Below are 20003 nucleotides of genomic sequence, written 5' to 3'. Positions count from 1 at the left end.
CTGCTGCAGAATCGGTCAGCACTCAGCAGCGCAGCAGTGCACTATAATATACTTTCTATATTTGAAAGAAAGTATATTCTAAGTGTATTACAACCCCATATACTGTACACCTATACCAGTCCTGAAAAGGACTTTTGTGGACCTAATAGTAGTAGCTAGTGATTAAACTGACTGTCCCTGCTCAACACAGCGTCGTTTCTCTACACTGACAAAAGACAGAATGTAAAATGGCCGCCAGATCAGGTCTATTTATAAGGTAAGGGGTATGTCCAATTGTCCATGTGCTGAAATGCCTCAATTGGCTGTCCTGTATCCCATGATGGATGTGTCATGGGTCAAAGTTCTTCACAATGTAAACGCATATGTCCGTCGCGCGAACGGCACCAGAAGTCCGCCGGTTTGGCGAATCGCGAACAAGCAAAATTCGCCTCGAACCGCAAGGCCATCTCTAGTCAGTGGCTAGAGGGAAATTCTTTCAAGCCTTTCCTTGCAATGCTCTGCATCAGCCTTGCAAACTTCAGATGAGCTAGTAATAGAAGTAAGAGATCCAGAACTTATCTGCAGTGGTTTGTGGGGTGCTGGGGGTGTCAGGGAAGCATCCGGATAAGAGCAACATCTGTGGAGGTGGGGTGAGCAGTGGAGAAGCAAGGCCACCATGGAAATGGCGCTTGGACCAATCTGACTCTAATATTCCATAATCTTTTATATGCAAACAGAGAAGGCTCTTTAAATGCATATGTCAGCTTTGGCTATCTACTCAGCGAATGCCAATGTTTCTTTATAATATGAGAAGAAGAAAATATTAATATTCACTTCGATAGGTTCAATTTCAAAAGGCCTTCTCTAGTTCTTCCTGTAATACCAGTTTGTCATAAATACATTGCACAAAACCTCCAGCATCATACCTGCCTGCTCATTAAACATTATATATATGCGGATGTAGTTCTCTTAAACTGACTGTATGCCAACCTACATTTTAGATCCTCTGGATGGAATAGCTATGCCTTGGCTTTGAAGCAGAAGTAATTACCGTATTTATCGGCGTATAACACGCGCCGGTGTATAACACGCACCCCAAGTTTAGGAGGAAAGTTTAAGGGGAAAAAAAAACTTACATTTATATGCCCATCAGTGTCATCTGCAGCCTTGTCCACCATTGCAGCCTTGTCCACCATTGCAGCCTTGTCCACCATTGCAGCCTTGTCCACCATGGCAGCCTTGTCCACCATGGCAGCCTTGTCCACCATGGCAGCCTTGTCCACCATGGCAGCCTTGTCCACCATGGCAGCCTTGTCCACCATGGCAGCCTTGTCCACCATGGCAGCCTTGTCCACCATGGCAGCCTTGTCCACCATGGCAGCCTTGTCCACCATGGCAGCCTTGTCCACCATGGCAGCCTTGTCCACCATGGCAGCCTTGTCCACCATGGCAGCCTTGTCCACCATGGCAGCCTTGTCCACCATGGCAGCCTTGTCCACCATGGCAGCCTTGTCCACCATGGCAGCCTTGTCCACCATGGCAGCCTTGTCCACCATGGCAGCCTTGTCCACCATGGCAGCCTTGTCCACCATGGCAGCCTTGTCCACCATGGCAGCCTTGTCCACCATGGCAGCCTTGTCCACCATGGCAGCCTTGTCCACCATGGCAGCCTTGTCCACCATTGCAGCCTTGTCCACCATTGCAGCCTTATGCAGCCTTGTCCACCATTGCAGCCTTATGCAGCCTTGTCCCCCATTGCAGTCGTGTCTATTTCATTTGCTATTTGTATTTTTTTTTTAAATGCCGCCGCCGAGATACAGAGCAGATGTGTATCTCTGCAGCGTGCGGTAGTTCTCGGCGGGCCTCCGGCTCTTCTCGCCAGCTTTCGGCCGCCTTAGGCTCTTCTCGCCAGCTTTCGGCCGCCTTAGGCTCTTCTCGCCAGCTTTCGGCCGCCTTAGGCTCTTCTCGCCAGCTTTCGGCCGCCTTAGGCTCTTCTCGCCAGCTTTCGGCCGCCGAGAAGAGCCGAAGGCGGCTGAAAGCTGCGGAGAAGAGCCGAAGGCGGCTGAAAGCTGCGGAGAAGAGCCGAAGGCGGCTGAAAGCTGCGGAGAAGAGCCGAAGGCGGCTGAAAGCTGCGGAGAAGAGCCGAAGGCGGCTGAAAGCTGCGGAGAAGAGCCGAAGGCGGCTGAAAGCTGCGGAGAAGAGCCGAAGGCGGCTGAAAGCTGCGGAGAAGAGCCGAAGGCGGCTGAAAGCTGCGGAGAAGAGCCGAAGGCGGCTGAAAGCTGCGGAGAAGAGCCGAAGGCGGCTGAAAGCTGCGGAGAACGGCCGACGATGGCCGAAAGTCGCCTTGAAGAGCCGAAGGCGGCTGAAAGCCGCCCAGAGGCTCAGAATTTCGGGGGATCGGTGTATAACACGCACCCACGATTTTCCCCTGCTTTTAAGGGGAAAAAAGTGCGTGTTATACGCAGATAAATACGGTATTTGGGAGAATCCTTTCTAAAATCTCTAGAGATAAGGAACCACCTTCATGAGCAGAGACATGTCTTTTAGCACTCTGGATATCGGCACCAACCCATCCTCTATGGAATGCATGTGTATTCCACACATCCGTGCTACATATAAAAACACCATTAGGTAGTGTCTCTGTATAACCTGTGGTGTCTAGCGGGAGTCCGCCGTGTGTTTTTTTTTTTTTTTTTTTTTAAAAGCCAGCAGCTACAAATACTGCAGCTGCTGACCTTTAAAATAATGACACTTACCCGCCCAGCGCGTCCGCGATGTCGGCACCCGAAGCCGATCTCTCGATCGTCTCTCGGGTGCTGCCGCCGCCACCTTGGGTATGGGAATCAGGAAGTGGAGCCTTTCAGCTTCATTTCCCGATTCCCTACTGCGCATGCGCGAGTCGCGCTGCGCAATAAGGATGGTCCCCGCTGTCTTTGGGATCCGTGTGTTTCCCAGCAGGCAGTGGGGGACCTGCGGAAAGGGGCTTACCTTCTGCAGAATCTACGCCGGAAGTGGGTGCAGATACCTGTACTGTACAGGTACCTGCACCCCCCTCCCCCCTGAAAGGTGCCAATTGTGGCGCCGGAGGGGGGGAGGGTTCCAATGAGCGGAAGGTCCACTTTAGGGTGGACCTCCGCTTTAAGCGAGTGTATACCTACCACTTTGGGTGCAAAATCTGTTCCAAGAAAATGCTATGGACCGAATTGTTGCTGGCCACAATAGGATGTTTTGTGGGATGTTTGTGGATCTTAAAAAGGCAATAAAACAATGGCTTTATTGGAATATCAGTAATCAGAATTTTTTGAGTGTATCAATGATACCTTGTTCTGAAGCATTCATAATGACCTTATCTAACCTAAATTTAAAACTCCACTTAAGGAATTCAGCCACTTTGATAAATGTGCAGGCATACTGTGAGTTAAGTCGAACAAGGCACAAGACTTCACCCTTTAACCTGTTGCCGACCTTCCCATGTAGATGTACTGCGGGGCAGCAGCTCCTGTGGGCGAAATCATGTACCAGTAAGTTTTTGTGACTTCCGCTTTGATTGGACACATCGGGAGCCAATCAGCAAGTCTGGTGGACCCAATGTCTGCCAGGGCCCACCGATTGTTTGCGACAGTCAGAACCGCTGTCTGCCCATGTAAACAAGGCAGATCGCTGTTCTGTGACAAGGGAAGGTGTCTGTCTTCCCACGTACAAGCACCCCACTTGTACAGTGACAGCCACTATAACTTTTGCGCAAGCCAATCAATATACGCTTATTGGGAATTTTTCGACCAAAAACATGTAGCACAATACATATTCGCTTAACCACTTTCAGACCGGACCATTTTGCTGGTAAATGACCAGAGGTCTTTTTACAATTTGGCACTGCGCTGCTTTAACTGGTAATTGCGCGGTCATGCAATGTTGTACCCAAACAAAATTTGCGTCCTTTTCTTCCCACAAATAGAGCTTTCTTTTGATGGTATTTGATTGCCTCTGCGATTTTTTTTTTATTTTTTGCAATATAAACGCAAAAAGACCGCAAATTTTGAAAAAAAAATGATATTTTCTACTTTTTGTTAGAAAAATCCAATAAACTCAATTTTAGTCATACATTTAGGCCAAAATGTATTCAGCCACATGTCTTTGGTAAAAAAAAAGTAAATAATTGTATATTTATTGGTTTGCGCAAAAGTTGTCACATCTACAAACTAAGGTACGTTTTCTGGAATTTACGCAGCTTTTAGTTTACGACTGCCTATCTCATTTCTTGAGGTGCTAAAATGGCAGGGCAGTACAAAACCCCCCCCCAAATGACCCCATTTTGGAAAGTAGACCCCCTAAGGAAATTGATAAGTGGCATGTTGAGCCCATTGAATATTTTATTTTTTTGCCTCAAGCGATTGAATAATGACAAAAAAAAAAATTTTTTTTTTTTTTTACACAAAGTTGTCACTAAATGATATATTGCTCACACATGCTAATGGCATATGTGAAATAACACCCCAAAATAAATTCTGCTGCTTCTCCTGAGTACGGGGATACCACATATGTTGGACTTTTTGGGAGCCTAGCCGCGTACGGGGCCCCGAAAGCCAAGCACCGCCTTCAGGCTTTCTAAGGGCGTTACAGTTTTGAAGGCCATAAAATGCCAAGATGGCACAAACCCCCCCCAAATGACCCCATTTTGGAAAGTAGACACCCCTAAATTTAGGGGTACACTAGTGAGACTAGGTAATAAATGGCGGGTGCCCTGAAACTATAAAAAAATAACTAACCAACCAGCGTCACCTGTAACAGTTATATGGTGATCACTGGTGAAAGGGTTAACTAGGGGGCAATCAGGGGGCTTTATGCGGTAGTATATGGGGGTCCCTGGCGCTATAAAAAGCTGCGGCGAACCTAAATACCTACCTGCCTAACTAGCGTCACCTGTGACACTAATACAGCGATCAGAAAAACGATCGCTTATTAGGCTGGGTTCACACTGGAGCGATGCGGGAACGCCACAAATCCGCGGCGGGTTCCCGCATCACATGCCTCCCGGCGGCAGTTCACACTGCCCTATGCGAACTGCTGGGAGTGTCAGTGAAATGTTAATGACACCCCCAGATCAGTTCGCAAATCTCTGCAAACTCGGATCGCAAGGTGTGAACACCCATGCGATCCGATTCTGCTGCGGACCAAAAAAAGGGTCCCGTGCGAGTTTGCGGTGGGTGCGACACGAATTCAGCCATACTATCTGTATGGCTGAACTCGAATCGCACAGAGATCGGATGTGATTTGCACTGCAGTGCGGTGCGAATCACATCCGTTCTCATAAACCGCTGCAATGTGAACCCAGCCTTAGTGACACTGGCGACGGGGGGTGATCACGGGGTTAAACCTTTATTGGGGGGGTTAGGGGGGTACATTAGAACTAAAGGGGGCTAACCCTAACTGCCCTAACAGTTATTACAGTCACAAATGACACCCGCCGGGTGATCAGGGGGTTAAACCTTTATTAGGTAATAAATGGCGGGTGCCCTGAAACGATAAAAAAATAACTAACCAACCAGCGTCACCTGTAACAGTTATATGGTGATCACTGGTGAAAGGGTTAACTAGGGGGCAATCAGGGGGCTTTATGCGGTAGTATATGGGGGTCCCTGGCGCTATAAAAAGCTGCGGCGAACCTAAATACCTACCTGCCTAACTAGCGTCACCTGTGACACTAATACAGCAATCAGAAAAACGATCGCTTATTAGGCTGGGTTCACACTGGAGCGATGCGGGAACGCCACGAATCCGCGGCGGGTTCCCGCATCGCATGCCTCCCGGCGGCAGTTCACACTGCCCTATGCGAACTGCTGGGAGTGTCAGTGAAATGTTAATGACACCCCCAGATCAGTTCGCATATCGCAGTGCGATCTGCAAACTCGGATCGCATGGTGTGAACACCCATGCGATCCGATTCTGCTGCGGGCCAAAAAAAGGGTCCCGTGCGAATTTGCGGCGGGTGCGACACGAATTCAGCCATACTATCTGTATGGCTGAACTCGAATCGCACAGAGATCGGATGTGATTTGCACTGCAGTGCGGTGCGAATCACATTCGTTCTCATAAACCGCTGCAATGTGAACCCAGCCTTAGTGACACTGGCGACGGGGGGTGATCACGGGGTTAAACCTTTATTGGGGGGGTTAGGGGGGTACATTAGAACTAAAGGGGGCTAACCCTAACTGCCCTAACAGTTATTACAGTCACAAATGACACCAATGCAAAAAAAAAAAAAAAATGACATTGGTGTCACTGTGACTGGGGGGCAGGGGTAATTGGGGGGGTGATCGGGGGGGGGGGTGAGAGTGTGCCTGGCATGTTCTACTGTGTAGTGTCGTGTTGGTGCAACTCACCGATCCTCTCTCCTCGGTGTCGGAACGAAAAATACCGACACGGAGGAGAGATTGCATCACTTCCTCTCCTGTGTTTACATTACAGGAGAGGAAGTGATGTCACGAAGGATTTCTATTCGTCGGGAGCGATCGCGAGGGGGTGGCCATGAATGAATGGCCGCCCCCTCATCCCGGATCGCTCCCGAACGGATACCGACCGCCGCAGGCACCGGTCGGGGGCCCGATCGGGCCCCCGACCCGCGGGAAGGCAAGGACGTACATGTAAGCCCTTATGCCTGCCCGTGCCATTCTGTCGACGTACATCGTCGTGCGGCGGTCGGGAAGTGGTTAAACTGATGAAGAATTTTTTATTTTTTTAAACATTTTTGGGGATTTAAAAAAAAAAAATTATAGGATGTTTTATAGCAGAAAGTAAAAAATATAATAATTTTTTTTTGAAATTGTCGGTGGTGTTTGATTTATTGCGCAAAAAAATTTAAATCGCAGAGGGGATCAAATACCACCAAAAAAAAAAAAAGCTCTATTTGTGGGGAAAAAAGGGACATAAATTTTATCTGAGTACAACATCACACGACCGCGTAATTGTCAGTTAAAATAACGCAGTGCCAAATCACAAAAAATGGCCTGGTCTTGAATGCGGGTAAACTGGAGCTCTGGTGATTCATTTACAAATCTGACATGCTTATGGAGCTCCAGGATAGCTATCGCTATAGTTTCAGACCTCTGATGCTAGACCTTTTGGTCTCTGCTCCTATAGCTGCTGTGCCTCCCCCCCCCCCCCCCCCCTCTGTTGCCCATTCACAGAAGCCTTTGTATTTTGTGAACTCATTCACAAGGTGGTATGCACCTTGGTGGACTTCATAAATGTACAGGCGCACTGTAAAAGTATCAAAGCGGTTGGAATTCTGGAGTTTAACTTTAATCCCCACTAGTGGATCACCTTGCAGTATATCTTCATATCAGATAATGCCTCATAACACATCACACAAATTATATTCGTTGAGCTCCACTGTGGCTCTGCCCAGTGTTAATTTTGGCAGCAAATTTCGATTTAGTTTTTTAGTCTTGGTCATAAAATGGCGTTTTAGTTTTAGTCCCATTTGTCTTCTGCAATTGTTTCGTTGTATTTAGTTGACTAAATCTCCAGTACGTTTTAGTCGATCGAAATGTCCTACCTTTTTAGTCGTCCAAAATCGAATGGGTGTAATTAAATTGTAATGCATTAGTTAACATGTCTCTACGATTTCCAAACTCATTATATACTTCTGGAGTGAAAAATCTCATATGTTATTTAAGGTATTGACGTATGAACATGCACTAAAGACCAGTGTTAGTTTTGAAGTCAAATTTCAATTTAGTTTTAGTCTGACTTTTGACTAAAATGCCATTTTAGTTTTAGTCGTATTTTAGTTGACTAAAATTAACACTGGCTCTGCCCTTGTCAGCTGTGTTAAAGACTAAATCATTGTTTTCACAAAGTTTTTTAAGGAGCTGTCCATTTCCCCCGGGATACCTTCCAGGAGGACTGGACAGCCCTTCCAATAGTGCATGCCTGAATTTAGCTATTGTGGCTCTGGGCTTCTATTGGACAGCCACAAGTCTTGATTGCCCACAAATTAGGATATTGAGGGTGGAGATGGCGGGTTTTCCTTTTGCAAAAACTATAGGATTGCATGCCTAAAACATGTTAAAGTGATACTAAAGGTCTTTTTAGTTCAGAAAAAAAAAAAAGAGGTTGTACTTGCCTGCTCTGTGCAAGGAATTTTCAGAGCAGCCCCTTAACTACCTTTTCTGGGCTCCCTCACCAATGCTTTCTGCTCCTTTTCGGCATGTGCCCTCATAGCAGGTCCCTTGCTATGGGGACACACGTGGGTGTGCTTCGGGCTGTGTGCATCCATAGACACAGTATGGCTGGCTTGGCCCCGCCCCCTCCTCACTGGATTTGATAGCAGCAGAAGGCAATTGCCTCTAATGCATTTCACACATGTGGGGCATGTTGTGTTGGCTTCGACTAAGCCCCACATGGGTGAAACATGTTAGGGGCACTCTCTATGGATGGGGAATTAAAGCTGAAGCCATATACACCCATTTGGCCTACTGATGAGGTGTGAGTTGACAGTGTGTTGGGACGGAGTGTGGACAGGTGCCATTTTCTTGTAGTCCAAGTGAAGCACGATGAGCCAGTTTCTTTCCCATACCAGCACCAGCCATAAATGTAAGCCAGTATGATGGTAATGCTACAGACCTCTGATTTGCAAAGTACTTGGCAAAGATTATAGAGTATGTACAAACTGCAAAATCAACCAATAGCTGTGAGTTTCTAAAATATCAGTCATCCAGGAAACAGGAGGGTGTCGGTTCAATTACTAATTTCCTTTTTTCCTCTTCTTTTTTTGTTTTTAGTGCTTTGTTCACATGGCTGCTGCAGCCCTGCCAGCCTCCATTTATTCTCCTCCGGGTTCTCTAGATCTCAACCAGCCTGGCTTCAAGAAGGAGATCCTCGGGACCAAGCTTGAAGGGAAATACCTGTGCTCTGAGTGCAAGAATATCCTCAGGAGGCCGTTCCAAGCCCAGTGTGGACACCGCTACTGCTCACACTGTCTGAGGAAGATAGTGAGGTGAGCAGGAAATTCTGGCAAAACTTGTGGGGAGGAGGGTTGTTGTTGGGAAGTGATATCACCTGGACAATAGTGCAGAAGAACAATGTGCAGTCAATAGTGTCAGAAACCATGAATCAGACCGAGACAGAAGTACAATTAAATCACACTTGTTTATTAAATAAAAATAAAAAGGTAAATGAGAAAGCATAGTCAAAGCATAGCCAGAGTCCAGTAACTGGATTGAGTAGTCAGCCAGTTCAGACTTCAATAACCAGATCGGGTAATCAGCCAGGCCAGAAGTCAGGGATCCAAGTGGAGCAACAGCAAGCAGGATAAGGAGCCAGAAGGCATGTCAGCAAGCCAGTCTTTAAACTGAACCACAGGAGATATGACGTGATATGACCAAGGCGAAGGCAGAGATGAAGTGAGCTGGACAGCTTTAAGTATGCAGGTCAGACGAGTAGGATCAGGAACAGCTGGGTGACTGTGGAGAGAGATGAGAGCTGGCAATTAGCCGACAGCTGAGCAGCCAGCCCAAAGAAGGAAGGGCTAAGCCAGAGTGCAGTCCTCAGAAATGGCTGGGAACAATGTAACTGATAAGAGTGCAGCACAGGAAGAGTACAAGAAGTTATTGGCTCACAAGATTTCTGATGGGAGCAACAAATATTTTCTTTACCCTCATTAACCACTTGATCACTGGGCACTTAAACACCCTTAATAACCAGACCAATTTTCAGCTTTCGGTGCTCTCACATTTTGAATGACAATTACTCAGCCATGCAACACTGTACCCATATGACATTTTTGTACTTTTTTTTTTCACACAAATAGAGCTTTCTTTTGGTGGTATTTAATCACTGCTGGGTTTTTTATTTTTTGTGCTATGAAAGAAAAAAGACCGAAAATTCTGTAAAAAATGAATTTTTCTTCGTTTCTGTTATACAATTTAGCAGATTAGTAATTTTTCTTCATAAATTTTGGCCAAAATGTATACTACTACATATCTTTGGTAATAATAAGTACAAATTGGTGGATATTTGGTCTTTGTGAAAGTTATAGAGTCCACAAGCTATGGTGCCAATATCTGAAAATTGATCACACCTGAAGTACTGACGGCCTATCTCATTTCTTGAGACCCTAACATGCCATAAAAGTACAAATACCCCCCAAATGACCCCTTTTTGGAAAGAAGACATTCCAAGGTATTTAGTAAGAGGAATGATGTGTTTTTGAAGTTGTCATTTTTTCCCACAATTCTTTGCAAAATCAAGAAATTTTTTTTTTTCCTTTTTTTTTTTTGTTCACAAAATTGTCATATTATCAGGTTATTTCTCACACACAGCATATGCATACCACAAATTACACCCCAAAACACATTCTGCTATTGCTCCCGAGTATGGTGATACCACATGTGTGAGACTTTTACACAGCGTGGCCACATACAGAGGCCCAACATGCAGGGAGCACCATCAGGCATTCTGGAGCACCCAGGACAATTCTGATATTTCTCTCCTACATGTAAAAATCAGCATTTATTTGCTAGAAAATTACATAGAACTCCAAAACATTATATATGTTTTTTTTATCAAAGACCCTAGAGAATACAATGGTGGTTGTTGCAACTTTTTATCATGCACGGTATTTGCACAGCAATTTTTCGACTTTTTTTTATTTATTTTTTTGGAAAAAAGTTTTGTGCTTTAAAAAAAACGAAAAAAACAAAAAAACTGTAAAGTTAGCCCAATGTTTTTGCATAATGTGAAAAATGAAGTTACGCAGAGTAAATAGATACCTAACATGTCAATCTTCAAAATTGCGCACGCTCGTGGAATGTCCCCAAACATCGCTACTTAAAAATCCCCAAAGGCGACGCTTTACATTTTTTTACTGGTTACATGTTTTGAGTTACAGAGGAGGTCTAGGGCCAGAATTTTTTTATTTATTTTTTTCATTTTACTTTATTTTAGTTTGACATTTTTTTTCCCCCCCAAAAATATATGTTTTGATCACTTTTATTCCTATTACAAGGAATGTATCCCTTGTAATAGGAATATGGCATGAAAGGTCCTCTTTACAGTGAGATATGGGGTCAATAAGACCCCGCATCTCACCTGTAGGCTGGGAAGACTGAAATAAAAAAAATAAAAAAATGGCAGGGTATTGAGGGGTTAATTTTCGGTGAGCAGCACTGTGGGCACTGCAGATACAGCCCACCGCACTGCTGACACTGATCTCTTTCCCACTCAGCTGTACCGATCGGTACAGTGAGGGGAGGGAGGAACCGGCATCATAACAACAACTTGTTTACAAGTGATTCAAGTCATTTGACGGAGCGATCACGTGGTAAACGGACGCGATGAGCGGCCATTTACCGTGATGCGCCGGGTCCTATGGACCCGGCGGTCACGGATGCTCTCGAGTGCGTGCCCCAGGGGGGGTGCGAGAGCGGAATTCTGGGAGGACTTCATATGACGGCCTCTCAGAGTTAAACAACCGCCCTGTAGCCGTCATTCGGCTATGGCCCGGTTGTTAAGTGGTTAAACAGATATAACAGAACACTTTCAATAGTACATTTAGATAAACAAAGATGGGGAAAAAAATAAAACTTTTATTGTCAGGGTTTACATATACGTTAAGGAAAACGGACAGAATTTTGAAGGTTATTAAATTATTTGTCCCTAGCTATTCAGCTTTCTGTGGCATACTATAGCAGTGAAGAGAAACCATGTTCACGATCTATTATTTATGTCTCTCTCAGCTCCGGTCCTCAGAAGTGTGCTGCTTGTATTCAGGAAGGTCTTTTCGAAGAAGGAATCTCCATTTTGGAAAGCAGCACAGTAAGTGACAGGCCTATGGTGAATAGTGTGGGAAAGGGTTGGATTCTGTCAGGTTTTTATTGCCGCCTCTCACCCCATTACGTAGCTATCGACTTTTACCCCGACTCCATGACCTTGTCACACATTTCTGTTTAAAGGAATGGGGTAAGGCATGATGGCTTTGTCGATTTTTTTTTTTTTTTTTTTTTTTTTTTTTTTTTTTTTTTTTTATTTATTTATTTTTTTATAGAGATTTTCTCATTGTTTCTCCTAGTTACATCATTGCTAAAAATAAAAAAAAAATAAAAAGTCTGCCAAGTACAAAACAAAGAGAAAACAAAATCCACAATCAATCTAGGGGCAAGGCTCTGATGGCAGTAGAACCCCCCCCCCCAACAAAAAAAATCAACTGCCAGTCTGCAGCAGTAAAATAATGTTGTGAATCAAGGACTACAGTGGACCATGTTGTCATTTTCTGCCATTTAGTCCAAAGATTACCATAACCCGATTTGGCCTAAATGACAGTCTGTGTCTGTGACCTGCGGCAGCTGCTGCCAAACACCCTTTTAGTTATATCTCAAAAGTAGTGCCCAATCACAGATGTGTCTGGCAGCAGGGCTTCCATGTGGCTACATAGTATAAACCTGTACAATTGATTGGTCTGAGTGTGCATCTTTTATAGAGCTGCCTGATGCCAACATGTTCAATTGTTAGTGTGCAGTGTCTCATCTAGGTTTTGTTTTGTCATTTATAGGCATTTCCTGATAACGCAGCGCGGCGAGAGGTGGAAAGTCTTCCTGCCATCTGTAACAATAATGAATGCTCGTGGAGAGGCACAATCAAGGAATATGAGGTGAGGTGTGCTTCGTCCTCACTGACTTGTAACACAAAACTCTGAGCTCTTTAACTTTTTTTGTGCATACATGCAGTCTCATCATCCGCTTTTCCTAGCAGTAGTTGAAAGGGTCTTCTCAACCTTTGTCTGCCATTTTACTTTGTAGCTAACTTTACTAGCTACAAACCCATTTATTTATAGGCACTTATACAATCATTTGCATATGTACATAAAAGCTTTACCTGGTACATTTTTGAATTTTTCCTACACCTAAAAGTGATGGGAATACTGGTGGGAATACTAGACTCTTACTGAAGCAAGAACGCAGAAAGCAAAGAAAAGCAAGAAAGAAAGCAAAAAGTTATTAAGCACTATGCAATTTTTTTTGTTGTATCTGTGTTTTAATCTACCTGATATTCTGTATGTGTATAGTCTCTGCTGAATAAAAAAAAATAAAAATCACAATGTAGCAGTCGGAAAGCCCCTGGCTGCAGGCCAGAATGGGTGGAAAGTCCCTGGAAGGCTTTCATAATAGACTGCTCATATGTTTAGACTGTGGTAGACCTGTGTGTGTGTGTATTTTTTAAGAATTTAATTAACCTTTTTTTAGTCTTGGAGCCTTTGGATGACATATGATTGTGGTGTGTTCTTTCTCAGAAGATGTGATGAAAGCATCTCCAGTAATGCAGCTGTTTCTTTTGATTTTGGGATGGAAGAAATTTCCAGAATGAAACAAAAAAAACTGCCATGGGAAAAGTACTGAGGCTGCAATTGCTACGTTTCTTTTAAAGTCGCCTGCTCAATTTGCCGATTCCCTGACACACACACACACACACACACACACACACACACACACACACACACACACACACACACACACACACACACTTTTTCACTGTTCAGATAAAGTATGCCGGTAATAGCTCTGTCTTCACTTAATGCATACTTGTTCTGAGACAAAAAACAAAGCACCTGACATACAACCAGGATTGTGGCTGATTCTTTGGTAGTTGTCCTTCATGACAAGTAAGATGGGCAGCAGGACAATAAAGCATAAAAAAGCCATTGTTTGCAATGCTTTAAGGTAGCCATAAAGTCACTTCAATATGCACTGAGCAGGCACATTAACATTTATTTCAAACACTCAGATATGCACGTTTTTAACTCCTCTACATCAAGGAAAATCTCTAGCTTTGAATTCTCTCACTTTGCATAACTCTGAACAAAATATCTATAAAGTCATATTAAAAATGTTTTCAAATGTGCACAAATGCATGTGAATATGTATGCAGTGGAGTTTATCGTTTATATGCAGTGCTAAATGTCCATACAGCTGCAAAGGTCCCTCTAGAAAAGGACTTGTGGAGAAGTGCAGTTTTCTTTTATGCTTTCGGAATCTCAGGAGTGTTCGTGTGTGTGTGTGTCGTGATCTAGACATGTTATAACAGAAATCTTTTCTCTTCCCAGGCCACACATGAAGGGAAGTGCCCGTTCATGTTAGCTCCCTGCCCAGCATGCAAACAGCTCATCAGAGTCAGTGACAAGGACTGGCATAACGAGCGCGAGTGTCCAGAGCGAAAACTGAACTGTAGATACTGCAAGCTTTCTTTCTACTTTCCAGATATCAAGGTACAAAAGGCTCTTCTGTAGTTTTTGTTCACACTTTAGATCACCTGAAAACTTGTGGCAGGTGTATTTAAAAGTGTGATCACGTGCATTTCCTTATTTTTTTCACATAGAAATAACCTTGAGATCATGCAAGGACAGTGTTACTACAGCTATTAGATGCAAGCCAACCGGTTGTGCATCGCATAATGCCAATGAATATTACGTGTAGATAAAATAGAGATGTCAAGGGGAAAGATAGCCCTGAAACAAGAAAAAAAAAAAAAAGATTTTGCAAGAAACTTACCAATTGCGGTTTGCGGAAACTACATGCATAGGGTAAAGCGTTACACATCAATTATACATATGGTAACTTCCTACAAGGCTTCCAAAGAAGGAAATGCATAAGGAAGTAGCTCAGGAAAATACAGATCTATCAGCTTTTCCCAGTAGCCCATGTGGAAGTGGCTGTCTACATGTCACAGCATGGAATGAAAAGAGTTTTGATGACATTCGAGGGAATCGTCTTAAACACATATTGCGCTAACCATCTATCCCAGATTTTATCTTTAACTGGATACATTCTGTAGGTAAATTAACTTTTTTTAAGGAAGGGTGAGATTCAACTATAGGTCCCATGATTCAAACACAGGTGGGGTTACCTGCATCCAGTTCAGTGCGATCACTGAAACGGTTAGTTATTTTAGGGGAAACCAGTTTGTAGTTACTGTATCTAGAATTTCCTCCCCATCTGACGCCTCAATAACTCCAAGTCACAATCTCATCCGATTTTGGCTCAGTATGCCAGTTTGGATGGTGTAATGTGAAATGGTATACAGGGTGGAGCATTTCCTTGTCTCTAATTGAGTCACTGCACACTAGCTGTAATTTGGGATCATGCTGACAATGGAAGTATTCACACTGGTTGCTGAAAAAATAGCTATGAGGTCACTGTACCAACATGAACAAAGATGTTCTATCACAATAGCGAACAGAGGTTCTTCTATTTATGGCAATCTGTGTTTGAACTTTGAAGGCTACGTTTTTTTCTTGCAGGCTATATTTAGTAAATTTCTCCTTAGTCTGTTTTGGAGTCTGCAATTCTGGTCTATATATAGCGTGTGTGTGTGTGTGCTTTTCCTATTTGCCCGACGATCGACACTGTTCTGCTGCTGTAATTAGGCTCTGGTGTACATACAGAGTAGCTTGTTGTATGTATACCATGGCAGTAGACTTAAGCTCGCGTATATTAATCCATAATCAAAAAGATAGATGGAACGATGAATGCATGCAGTGAAGGTGGACTGTCTTTAAACCATTAGGGATTTTGCCAGCAGTTTCACAATCCTAAATAATAATACAATAAACTTGATTGTGTACTCTGAAAAATTCCTTTAGATTTTTGAAAACTATGTAATATGAGGACAAACCTTAAGCCCAACTCTAGTATATTCGCATGGCTCATAGAGGAAATCATTACAATGCAGGATAGCTTAAGCCAGCCATAGATACTAAGAATCTTAATTAATAATTAAAACACAATGGCACAACACAGGGGGGCATCAATAAGTGCAGTATTAAAAGACAACTTTAACAGAGCAGCCAATTCAACTAGGGCTACAACTAACGATTATTTTAATAATCGATTAGTTGGCCGATTATTTAGATTAATCGATTTAATAATCTTTAAAAAATATATAATAGTTTTGTTGCGATTTACATTTTTATGGGCCAATTTGTTGTTGGGCAGATTAAAAAACACAAATTGCAGCAAAGACGCATTATTACATGCTTTTCTGCAGCTTCTCCATTGAAGTGTATTGACCCAAAAAAACCAAATAGCAGTTTTGCCTTAAAAAAAAAAAAGTCCTTGTCTTTTCCAAATGCGCAGCAGCTGAAAACCATGTAAATTAACTGTAGTGTTTCTGCAAAAAGGCACCAAAAAAAACAGAGGCGTGATCCAGGCCTCAGATGTTTAGTAACATAATGGGGTTAAAAAAAAACGAAAATTAGTACAAAGAGCAAATAATCGCTACTGTAAGGGGTTCGTTTTTTACTGTGGGACAGTGAAAGTAATATTAACAGTAGCGATTTGTACTATAAAGGGCTAATTTTAGGTTGTTTTTTGTTTTGTTTTTTACCCCATTATGTTAGTGGCCGATTAATCGATTATGATGGCGGTAATCGATTAATTTCATAGTCGATTATTTGTCGATTAATCAGTTAGTTGTTTCGGCCCTAAATTCAACAATCACATAAATCCATAAGGGAATGCTTGTAAATGTAGTAACAGCAGTGGGGGTTGTCTGGATTGAAAAGAAAAGCAGCTAGCAGCATCAGGAGATGAGCCGGAGAGAGGCTTGTCAGTTCGGGTAGAATGGCATCTGGAACCAACGTGGAACGTCGAACCAGAAGTGACATCACACCAAGGGACGATCCTGTTGCCTTGGTAATGCGTTTTGGCTCCTTTCTCAAGCCAGCTAGCTTTATGTGTGTGTTGATTTGGCTGCTCCATTAAAATTGTCTTTTAATAATGCACATAGTGGCACCCCAGTGTTGTCCTACTGTGTTGCCCACTTAGTGTCATGCCTTTTATTATGGACTATTATGAACGCTATTAGCCCCCCACTATATAGGATTCATTGGGGTATGAAGGCTAATATACCTGGGACTGCTCCGTATGTTTTGTTTTTAATTGAAGCACAATGCACTATTTTTAAATGTCATTTTGCCTAGAATTGGGCTTTTAAAGTGGTTGTAAACCCTTACAAACCACTTTTATCTACAGGTAAGCCTAGATTAAGGCTTACCTGTAGGTCCAAGAAATATCTCCTAAACCTATATGGTTTAGGAGATATGTGCCCGAAAACAGGCACCGCTATCTACGGCGCATGCGCCGTAGACAGCGGCGCACTGAGCGCGGCATTTTCAATGACAGAGCTGCCACGCGTGTCGGATCCCGTGCGCTTGCGCGGGAGTGACGTCATTGCGGCTTCGCCGAATGACAGCGGTGGAGCTGCGAGACCCCACCAAGAAGATGGATGCGGCGGACTACAGGGGACAGCGGTGACTTCGCTGGCTCCTGTGTCAGGTAAGTGACACATAATGGACTACTATGCGATACATAGTAGTCCATTATGCTTTGCCTTTGCAGGGAATGAAAGAGGAAGTAAACTCATCAGGGTTTACTTCCTCTTTAAACAATGCTGTTTGTATCTAAGCAGGCAGGGTTTTGTGCTATAGTGGATGGTAGATCTTAATGAGATTGTATAATATATGTCCAGCTTTATAAGTCTGTGCTGATCACCATTTTACTCACTCCATCTCTGGTATTTATAGGCCCATGATGAGATCTGCCCTAAATTCCCCATGACGTGTGAAGGCTGTGGAAAGAAAAAGATCCCTAGAGAAAAGGTACTTTTGTTTCCTTTTTGGTTCCTTTACCAATTTGGTCTCCAAAAATTAGATTTGGGGCTTGTTTACACCAGACGCAATCAAGCATGTTTTTAAATGCAGTACGCATGCATATGTAAGAAAAATTTATATATTTCTATGAACCTAGTTAACACCATTGTGGTGCTTTTATGTGCACTGTAAAAAGTACAGCATGCATTTTTTTCACACATACTGTATATGTGCCCGAATGGACCACAAAAATGCACCACAAACCCATGTGAAAGAAACACAAACGGAAAGAAAAAGCAAAAATAATGTCTAAAAGCCCACTGCGAACACATCACAGTTGAATGAGGATCTGCTTGCTAAACACGGAAATTGATAAAAAAAAAAGTAAAAATATAAAAGTAATTGAACTTCTTAACTTAAATTCAGTACTTGGCCTTATTCCTCCCCCCTAATCTGTTAACCCCGACCCTTCTTTTACCTTAATTACCCCCTCTAAAACGAAACAACCAACTGGACTATTGGGCTAATACTTATCACACACTTACTGATTTGTAGGTAACCTAAAGGTTGGTTGGTGCTCCTCAATTTTTCTATCATTACTGGTTCCCCACTGGTAGTACTAAAAGCTTAATGGTTTTTACCTTAATGCGTTCACAGCATTAAGGTAGAAAATGCTCCAGTACCATTACAAGCTTCCCCTGTCCCAAAACGCCTACCTGCTATCCCCGTAGTTTCCTCCACTATCCACACTGGTATCCTGAACCTCCTAGTTGAAGGGGATAGGTGAGAGATTGGCTCCTGCAGCTCTGTCAGGAGCTGGAAGCAGGGAGGTGTCTTTTTTTTGGACATGTTTCAGTGGATGAACACAGACCTGGTCTGGATCTAGCACACACTGCTTTCTTTTGCAGCTGGCTGGGTAAAGGAGGCACCTGCAAACAAAATGGAGGGGAGGCAGAGGTTTGGGAACAACGTGCGCATACAGGATATGAAGAAGAAATTTCTGCTACACCATGGCATTGATTTTGAAACTGTTAACGGTGGTAGTAGGAGGGCGGCTGTCTTAGCCCTTGAACACACGGTTGGACAGTCCGACGGAAAATGTCAGATCGGACCGTGTTGTCGGATAATCCGACAATGTGTGGGCTACATCGGACTGTTTCTGTTGGAATATCCGACCGACAAAGTTTTAGAGCTGGGCTATAAAATTTTCCGACAACATGATCCGATCGGACTTTGTCCGATCATTTGTAGAGGATTCTGATCGGACAAAGTGCCACGCATGCTCAGGTCAAATTCCTAGATCAAAGTTTTTGGCTACTAGCCTGAACGTAGTCCCGCCTTAACGAATTAACGTCACCAAGAACGATTGGATTTTCCGACAACTTTGTCCAACCATGTGTATGCAACACCAGTTTCGGACAAAATCCGTCTGACAAAATCTGATGGATTTTGTTGTCGGAATGTCTGACCGTGTGTACAAGGGCTTATGGTGAACGGGTGGTGTGATGTCTGTCTTACAATCCTTGAATATATTGGGAACCGCAAAACCGTTTCCAACCATTCATCCAAAGGACTGACAAGACCCATGTTTATCTATCCTCCCCTTCTGTTTCCCACAAGCAAAAGGAACGGTTAGCCCTGACACAGGGATTTTCCAAGAAGGAAAATTTCTATATGATTATAGTATTATCTGCAGCAAGAACTTTTAGTTTTGGAAGAGGGTGAGAAGCCCTGTTTATTGCTGGAGAAATTGGTTTCTTAAGGGTGTTGGCTACAGTTCATAGAAATAGCAGTGTGTGTATACATGAGATGAAAAGCAAATAATGCAATTATTATTATGCATTATTTGCTTTTCATCTCATGTATACACACACTGCTATTTCTATGGACTGTAGCCAACACCCTTAAGAAACCAATTTCTCTTTGCAACAGAGGAAAGACACATCCCAAAAGGTTAGAGAGCGTTGCTCACCCCGAGAAATCGAAAATGGGAAAACTCCCTTAAATTGGGTTTTTTTAGGCAGCAAGGACAAAAAAATAATAAAACTAAATTAAACAATATATGAAAAAAGCTGTATTTATTGGTATAAAGAGAAAAACCCCTTAACATGGTAATAAAAACGTGAGCTCCAGTGGAAAATTAATAAAAGGAAAAGGATACGGTCGTTATCTTATCTTAACAGGCTTGCTACAAGAAGTGGAAACTACCTTCGTCTCCTACTATGCCCCTAATGTTAATCCAATCCCGTTTTTCTCTCATCTTCTGAGGGGGGTTAAATCACATGTTAAGGGTACCCTAATCATGTGCGGTGACTCTAATTTGATACTTCACCCGCATCTTGACAGATCACCCTACTCCCCGGGTCATTACTCCCCTTCATCA

General features: G+C 43.3%; 1 protein-coding gene across 5 annotated transcripts in view; it reads left to right on the top strand.

Moving 5' to 3' along the window:
* The window catches only part of TRAF2 (TNF receptor associated factor 2), a 119622-nt gene that overhangs the window by 56175 nt on the left and 43444 nt on the right, over positions 1-20003 (top strand). For all 5 annotated transcript variants that reach the window (XM_077476963.1, XM_077476954.1, XM_077476945.1 and 2 more), the window contains 5 exons: positions 8763-8977; positions 11718-11796; positions 12530-12628; positions 14078-14239; positions 17555-17629. In XM_077476963.1, the coding sequence (XP_077333089.1) occupies positions 8775-8977; positions 11718-11796; positions 12530-12628; positions 14078-14239; positions 17555-17629 (618 nt within the window). In that variant the 5' untranslated portion in view covers positions 8763-8774. The remainder of the gene's footprint in view (positions 1-8762; positions 8978-11717; positions 11797-12529; positions 12629-14077; positions 14240-17554; positions 17630-20003) is intronic.

This window comes from Lithobates pipiens, unplaced genomic scaffold (assembly GCF_037356315.1).
Source record: "Lithobates pipiens isolate NorthernLeopardFrog02 unplaced genomic scaffold, aLitPip1_a1.2 Scaffold_1, whole genome shotgun sequence".
NCBI lineage: Eukaryota > Metazoa > Chordata > Amphibia > Anura > Ranidae > Lithobates > Lithobates pipiens.
The sequence above is the reverse complement of the archived record's forward strand: the minus strand, read 5'-3'. Positions and strand labels throughout refer to the sequence as shown.